The sequence below is a fragment of the Azolla caroliniana genome, unplaced genomic scaffold (assembly GCF_043228905.1).
Source record: "Azolla caroliniana isolate FFs.n. ecotype wild unplaced genomic scaffold, voAzoCaro1.0.p SCAF_174, whole genome shotgun sequence".
Taxonomy (NCBI): domain Eukaryota; kingdom Viridiplantae; phylum Streptophyta; class Polypodiopsida; order Salviniales; family Salviniaceae; genus Azolla; species Azolla caroliniana.
This window is the reverse complement of record NW_028230609.1, coordinates 52,631-61,196: the sequence shown is the minus strand read 5'-3', so window position 1 is coordinate 61,196 and position 8,566 is coordinate 52,631. Positions and strand designations below refer to the sequence as shown.

General features: G+C 36.3%; 1 protein-coding gene across 2 annotated transcripts; it reads left to right on the top strand.

Annotated features, from left to right (window-relative positions):
* The first annotated feature begins 1,465 nt into the window (after positions 1-1,465).
* Positions 1,466-6,626, top strand: LOC147848926 (uncharacterized). Of its 2 annotated transcripts, XM_087337959.1 has the most exons (7): positions 1,466-1,748; positions 3,867-3,966; positions 4,056-4,151; positions 4,896-4,948; positions 5,980-6,028; positions 6,119-6,166; positions 6,284-6,626. In XM_087337959.1, the coding sequence occupies exons 1-7, from the start codon at positions 1,492-1,494 to the stop codon at positions 6,377-6,379; spliced, it is 699 nt and encodes a 232-aa protein (XP_087194085.1). In that variant the 5' UTR covers positions 1,466-1,491; the 3' UTR covers positions 6,380-6,626. The 2 variants fall into 2 exon arrangements, with proteins under 2 accessions (XP_087194085.1, XP_087194086.1); XM_087337960.1 differs by lacking the exon at positions 4,056-4,151.
* The last annotated feature ends 1,940 nt before the right edge of the window (positions 6,627-8,566 follow it).

Below are 8,566 nucleotides of genomic sequence, written 5' to 3'. Positions count from 1 at the left end.
ATGTAGTACTATAAGAAAATAGTGATGCCAAACGACCTTTGTTTTCTCATGATTCTCTATGTTTTCTTGTGTGTGCACTATTTGGTATATGCATTATGCTTCCTTTTATAGGCGTGGGAGGCTTCTTCATGTGCGGCACACGTCACTTTCTTCTTTTCTTCCTCGAGTTTTTGATCCAACGCATCCATGATTCAAAAAATGAAAATAGTTTATCTGAAGTTCTTGTTGAATCTCAAGTGTGAGCAAATTAGAGAATGTTGTTGTCAATCTCAAGTTTTTGATCTTGTTGAGAATCAAGCTCAACATAGTGCAACGTGTGAACACACCTTTTGAGAATCTATGATTACTCAAAGGTCAAGTGTCACACCACTACTATCTACACATTAACTATGTGTCATAGAATCATATTTTGTGACAACATAACGAATGAGTTACATATTCCCCATGACTATGAGTCTTTACATTTCCCAAGAGAGAGTAGAGTAGTTGTTATAGTTAGTTAATGAAGAGAGAGGGTGACTATATATAAAGCACCCTCCCCATACTTCATATTACGTTGGTTGTGACTCCTTGTAATGCTACATTTTGTATTTGCTATTTTACTTGTCAATATACACATTCTTCTTCTTGAGTATTTCATTTCTCTAGCTTATCTATCTTGTGTTTCTCTTCTCTTCTCTCCTTTCTCTCACACATAACACACATCGCTTCCGCTACACACGAATCATACTCGATTCTTTACAGATCTCAAGTCCATGATTCATTGCATACAATTTTGTTCAACCAAATAATCAAGTCGTCTAACCAATTATTAGGTCACCCAACCTAATTTAATCAGGTTGTCCAACTTATTATCAAGTTGCCCAACCTATTTTAATCATGTCGTCCAACCTATTACCAAGTTGCCTAACCTATTTTAATAAGACCGCCCAACTTTCTCAACAGGTCTTCCAACTGCCAGCTACCAACAACCTGAAATGATTAAACAACAAAAATAATTGTCATATTAATATGCATTTGAGCGTAGGGAATTAATCTCAAATCTTCATAGAGTTTTAACCAGCGCCCCTTGTTTTAATCATTAAAAACACTAAACCCTCGTTTTAATCGGGGACTAATCATCCCGATAACACTCCATCCCGATTTATGTTTAAAGTTGATTTTTTGCTGTTAGGTCTAAGTTTGTGTATGTTTTGAAGTTTTTATGTTTTAAGATGATTTTTTGTTGTTTGGACTAAGTTTTTTGAATCGATTGGGCGAACTGCAACGATCAGAGTTGGGCGACCTCCGACAGCTTTTTCTTTCACGCGTTCTTTTTTTTATCCAAATCGGACAGTGCAGATCGCACTCTGAGCGATCTGTATGCCATTCTGATCAGATATTTATGTATGTATGTATGTATGTAAGTATGATTTGGTTAGTGTTGTGATGATCATTGATGAGATGTGTATGTCCTTCTGATCAGACATTTCCAAGCTAAAAATTCCAACAATGGCTGCCATGCTCACAGCTTCCTGTGGCTTAACCACATTACAGCCCATCCCTTCAATTCTGCACACAAAGCTCTCCTCATGGCCAAGCACTACATCCCCCCTGGATCTATCACACCCTGTTTCTGCAGGTCTACGGGCTCTTTCCAATCGGAAAATGACGATGATGAAGAAGAAGAATAAGAAGAAGGATAAGGACGGACTAATTTGGATCTCTAATGGAACTCGCTGGACCGCTAGTCAATGGCTTGATAGCAGGTATGTTCATCTGTTCTTTTCGCCTTCTTTTAAACATTAGTTTTGTCTCATCATGATACTGACACAAACTTCAGCAAAAATGATTCAAAACCTTCTTTTTGTCTCATCAGAATCCTGATACAAGCAAGCATAAGCTGAATGGTTTATATAATATAAGTTTTAGATCTTTGTTTCCTTTTTATGAAGACAAGAAATGTAGAAAATTTGAAATACATACACAAACCACAGTGGCATGTATCTAACTAGATGATACAATAGAGAGAAGACTCCGCACAGTAGCAGCAATGGAGTATGACCGTAGCAATGGTGTGGCATTTGATGGTATCAGCCTGACTTGGGCTTGTTTTGTTGAAGTGATAAGGTTGAATCTCGTCAGTTTTTTTCTTGTATTTCTCGCCATCTTTTGATCCTCCATGGATGATGGCGCTACGTGATCACTGATCAGGTTGCATTGGACAATAACTGGAGCTATGCAATCATCACATTGACATCTTGGTCATGTTGCTGGACGATTAACCACACATGTTGCCTATCCTTGAACACCCACTATACGAAGTCTACACGTACATATCTCGACGTAATGTCCTTGCTGCAGCTATTACATCGAGGTGTGGTCCGCAATAGGATGAAAAATGATCCTCGTATTCTTAGTAGAAGCAATTTTTTTTTGCTGCTCAATATCCCTGGGTGAGAGTTTACCCACATTTAATACAAAACATCACTTCAAGGAGGCTTAAATCCCATGCTAAGTATTATATTCATTGACAAATCAACTAACAATAACCTTGGGTCCATCACCCCCTCCCTCGATGCCACGTGCTCTGTACCTTTTCAATAGCTGTTATGAAGACTAACTTATTATTTGTAACCACCACAATTCGACATCCTTCCTTTCTACCCGATCTTACGTGGACCAAGGAACACAACCAACAAAGGCTTATACACTGTATTTCAAATTCTCCTCCACACCATTTATTTGCATGTGACTTGTAGCATCTGGGTTTGCTTTTATGCCATCATTATTGCCTGTCATTATAGCACATTTTGTGTCTCCTAAGCACTAGCAACCATTCCCACGAATATGGACATAATATTTTACAAGTGTTTGTGGCTTAATGGAATTGACAAAAATTGTGGGTCAAAGTGAGCAATCCCAAAGCATGCTGATGTGTTGATCTCTTTGACCTCTGACATTACACCCCAGCTATGTGAGTGCGAAAACAAAGGCAAGATCTACATCAACATCAAACTGATCTGTTACATTTAGAATGTATAGTTAAAGCCATCCCTTGCCATTTCTTTCTATCTTTTGTACTTTTCTACTGTTACTAGTAATGATTGTTAATCATATGCTTTCTATCTTGATATTGTGCGTTAATCATTGTTAAGCAGTCATTGGTTAGTGTGAGGCTGGTTATTTGCACTCAAGGAAACTCTAGACATGCTATTTTCTTGATTATTCACGCAACTATTCACAGTTGAAACATGCTCACCTCTTCTTCCAAAAGAAAAGGCGAAAGGCAAAAACATTCCGACATGGATGGTGGCAGAAATTTCGCTATTTCTGCAAGTTTCATGAGAACTGCGTACTTCAGTATTACAGTTAATTGTTTGTTTACATCAAGAATCTCTAGACATGTCCACCCACAAACAATTTGCACTCAATCAATATCTAGGTATGCTATTTGCTTGATTATCATGCAACTAGTCACAGTTGAAACATGATCACCTCTCCCTCCAAAAGAAAAGGCAAAAAAGCAAAAACTTTTGGGCATGGATGGCGGCAGGAATTTTGCTATTTCAGCAAGTTTCATGGTTGTGCTAAAAGAAATCTGTAGTTTGGTATTAGGATGAATAGGTATTGGGAGGCAAACTTGGTTTGGGATCAATGCACCAATGTCACATTTGAAACGCTTGATTTGGGCCATCAATCCTATAACGTTTGCGTTCAATGCAGTTGAATGCATTGTGAACTTAAGGCTTGAAGGTTGTTAAACTGCTTTGAGCTTTCTTGTTTCTAATATAATATTTAAATAGTAGGAAAGGAATTGTGTATGAATAGTTTTTTTTCTACTCTGAATATTTGATGTTTAGAAGTATATTCATTATGTTATGCAGTGCTCAAGTTGAAGTTGCAGTACCTCTCTCCTTGGCTTGGGATCTCTGGTTTGATAAAGAGGGAATTAATCGTTGGATGCCATGGATTCACTTTATTAAGGTTTGTGATAAATGCCTTTCAGATTGTTTGCAATTCTAACTCTTTGTGGGTATGCATGGCAATGAAACATAATTGAATGGGATTTATAGGTTTCAAAGGATAACCCTCAAATATCTGAATGGGTATTGAAGTATAGTACATTTGGACAAGATTTTGAGTTCAAGTTCAGTGCAAAGCTTTTACAGGTAATACCATTTCTGTGGAAGGAAAAGGCTTTTTATTTTGCTTGTCATGAGCATCAGTGTTGGCAACTTGGGATACATTTTGTTTTACGTTTCTGCATATTTTTGCTGTTGTTAATAGTATGATTATAAGATTTCACACTAGTTGTGTTCTTGGACAGGTTTGCTGCCCTGGGCCCTATTAAATATAAATAGGGTGCGTCATTTTCCCTCCTATGCATTCAACAACTCATTTTTGAGCATCTAGATTCTCACCTTTTATATGTAGGACACTCAGGAGGTTCTCATTTTATGTGCATATAGGTTTGTTTATACATTTGTGCGTTTTCGTTCTTTTTCATCTTCTACGGTCTCTCTTTCATGGCACTAGGTTTTAGGATCTATGCACATGATATACTACAAGCCATAGACAAGCGCACCAACAATCCTAAGTAAAAGACATGTGATGTACCTCCGAACAACAGAATCTCATCAATTTGTCTCTGAACCTACAATCTAGCACTTGACCCTCTGGCCACTGCATAAATGTGATTGTTTTCTAGAAACAAATTTGTCCATGCTAGATGGAAGCTCGTAAAAGAATTAGATATTTTTATGCACAAACCATATAATTTTCTAGAGCAAGTTGAGCATTTATCCATACTTAAGGATATTTATTACCAGAAACCAGTTGTTACTGGATATTAATTTATAGACTTTTTAAGGTAGGATTGAGTACATCTGATTCATTTTTCGTTTTGTTTATAGCCCATTTATCACCAGAAGATTCATTGGCGATCTATGGATGGCCTACAGAGCAGGTTCAAGCATATCCTTGCTATACTAGATTTTAAATTTATTCTGGAAAACCAAAATTTCTAATGTCATGGTAATATTTCTCGGCGATAACAATAACAGAGGTAATGCCAGTGCAGTAGTGCTCATCATAATTTAGACTTGCTTTTTGCTGATGCTGGAAAATGGAACCACCATTTCGTTTTACCAAACAAGTACACTTGTTCTATTCTGAATTTTACATGAGATAAAGAAAAAAGACTGCATATGCTGTACTCCAAATTTCTATCTGTTAATGTAACCTAATTGTCTATTTAAATCAATCAGATATAAAAGTAGCTTTATTTTTTTCTACTATGCATTGCCTCAAGAACTTCTGACCTTGGATTTTCTGACGTACTTGTCCTGATCTAACATAAGACTGAAAAAAGGATGTCATAGTGTTCTTTTTGGCTAAGTATTTTTCTGCGTTGACATACTCTACTAGCTTGTTATCATGCTAATGACCTAGCTAGTAGCTCAGTGTGGCATGTCCTTTTTATTCATCAACTCTGTTTGGTTCAGCTGTGAGCTTCATGATGGGTGCATCCTTGTGCTGCCTATACAGTGACAACATTACAAACTAGGGCTATTATACTGCAGATTCCTAATTTAAGGTATATGCTAGATGTTCGTGCTGGCTGTACAGTGACAATATTACATTCTAGGACTATTATACTGCACATGCCTAATCTAAAGTATATGCTAGATGGTCCTAGGTGTGTATTATAGGATGAAACTGAACCTCTAGCCAAACCCCAATAGGCCTCTCTTTGGGGGATATAGGTTATGTTGAGAGTTCACTCTCTAAAATGTGTCTTGTAAATCATGATTAATTTGACTTAATAGCATTAATTTGTATCCAATCCTTTGTATTGCTTCTCTGCTGGGTTCTGTTCTCTAAATGTTCTGAAATGTGGAAAATGAAAATATCTATGTATAACAAAAATATTAAAATGCTATATTATGCAAATATTTTAAACAAATTAAAATCTTTGTTTGGGTTGTATTATATCAGGGGCACTGTTCGTTTCTATCCCCGAGGTACATCATCTGTACTAGTTCAGGTAAATGTTGTTACAAAGACTTCTTAAGAGATTTTTGTGGCCTAAATTAGAGAAAGAAGATTTTGATATGATCAAAATAATGAGTTGCAGCTAACCATTTCATATGAGGTACCAGATGTGCTGGCTCCTTTACTCGCGGTATACTCATTTTTCAATCCTACTTCACCCCATGGAATTGAGTTAGAGCTTGGTAGTTTTGGCAAATGTTTAGATTTTGATGACAAAAGATTCTTGTGTCTATTATAATCCTTGCAGTCCGTATCACCATTGGTTGAGAGCGTTCTCCAGAAAGATCTCGACAGATTTGCGATATTTGCTAAGGACTATAGCAAGAATGCTTCACCAAACTAGCATGCCATGGTAAAAAGTTATTATCCTTGAGAATAGACTCCATAAATCTATTAAATCTGTAATGGCAAATTGAAATGGCCAACAAAAATTGATTTAACCATGTGTAAAATATATAATCCGATGGCCTATTCTCAACAAGGCCAATACTAAAAAGCTCATGTGATGATAATTCAATATCCCATTACTCTTGGAGTGAAATATCACATAAGGCTTACGTTGTTATACAACATGAAAGATTATGTGCATCGTCTATAATGGCAACAAACGACAATTCAATATGGCATCACACTTTGTAGGTGAGCATCACATTAGTAGCCATGTTGTTATCCTACTTCAATCATTGTGTATATCTATCGTATTTATTGGCATTTCCAATACTCAGCAAATGATTGAAGCCAATATAATATGATGCCTGTGAATTTCAATAGGGCATTGAGTTGTGAGGTGAAAATATCACATTAGGCTCTACATTTAGTTTTTTGTCAAATGGGTTCTGATTTAAGGCCATTTTCACTTAAAATTTAATGTTATGTTGGAGTGAAGGTTGCAATGGCATTACTCGTTGTATGAAGAGATTGTGAGCTGAGTACAATGTTGATACTGGAAAGAGTAGCGAATTATATATATATATATATATTGGAACATTGCTAACTCTGATTTTAGAGCTATACACCCGTAGACAGTAAGAAATCATGATGACCTTGGAATAGTTTTCAGGTTAGGAATACTTTTTGAAAAACATATATCTATATATAAGAAGGTAGGCATTATATATTTGATGAATATCTTTATATTGTGATGCATGGTGTAAACATTTTACATTTGACTAACGATTTAGCAGTTGCAACTTGCACACCACATTGCATTTGATTGTCGGGGCAAGGGTTAGGTTAGCTTATCATTCATTCAATTGATTGTACCATATAATCAAATGTGAATTTATGGTTGTCAATTGAATGCATCACGTTTTCCATCTGTTGGTGTATTTGTTGTTGGACTTCCATGTTATCGGAATTTGGGCGGGTGAATGTCATGTTTAGGTTAAAAAGACCTTCAATGATCTTCATGTACACCTTCATTGTTATAGAGACCGAAGGTTGGATTGATTGTCATTTCAAAGGTCAATCCTGCCATCATTGGTTACTTATTATTAGTGGGGCTAAATTATGCTTATACTTGAGTAAGTCACATTGTCAAATGGCCATCAGAGATTACTTTTAACAACCTCATCAAATTTATGCTCTCACTCAACAATTTTAGTGAATAGCAACAACAACAATATTCAAAACCAAATAAAGCCAAAACACTTGTCACATCAGCTCACATGAGAAACGAACCCAACAAGAAGAATGCGAAGTAGATTGAAGAAATGTTCGACAAAAACCTTTAGTTTTATAGTCACATGCACATTTTATTGGACACAAATAATGACATGCATAACAACTTTGAATACTATTCATTTTGGTGCATATATGTACTTTTATATCATTATTTCAAATCAAACTAATGATGACCAAAATATGAGAGATGAAAAGAATAATGAGTTTAGTGTGCTTAACCATACCAGCTACTTTCCATCAAAAGACATGAGACAAACATAAAATATTGTTGATGTTCCTCACCACCAATAGCAATCAACAATGGTTTGATTTGACAAACCAAACCAAATCACAAAACTACGACTTATGGGCTTAACATTTTTAATGATTCATTTTAGTTGTATTCAAGTTGAAACCCACATTGGATTTGGGAAAGCCACAAGATAACAAAACATGACAATATGTAATAAGTTAGCCATGTATGCCAAAGTGTTTTGGGTTTGTTCATTTTGTACACTAAGTATGACAAGTGTTAATGGTTTGCGATATTGGTATGACAAGTCGAAATAATAGGTTCCAACTTGCATGTTGAAGCTTGGATCTATCGGTTGTGTGCAAGAGCGGGATTACGTTTTCATACTCACATTTGCACTTGGGCCATTGGGTGCTTTGGATGAAGATGCGCAATAGTCCAACCGGGGTGGATGCATAGAAGGTGACCAACCTTGTAGACTTTTGCGATCCATTGAATAATTTGGCAATCCTTTCCTTCAAGACTTTCGCATATCATGGTATACATCGGATATGTAGCATGCGTGGAGGCCATTGCATCCTAAGTGAGGGAACACATCACAAATTCCACATCCCA

Excerpts from the sequence above, each read along its gene's own strand:
- LOC147848926 (XM_087337959.1), top strand. The coding sequence starts at position 1,492 with ATGGCTGCCATGCTCACAGCTTCCTGTGGCTTAACCACATTACAGCCC. Across the intron at positions 1,749-3,866 it reads AGTCAATGGCTTGATAGCAG|TGCTCAAGTTGAAGTTGCAG; the intron begins GTATGTTCATCT and ends TATGTTATGCAG. Across the intron at positions 4,152-4,895 it reads TCAGTGCAAAGCTTTTACAG|CCCATTTATCACCAGAAGAT; the intron begins GTAATACCATTT and ends TTTTGTTTATAG.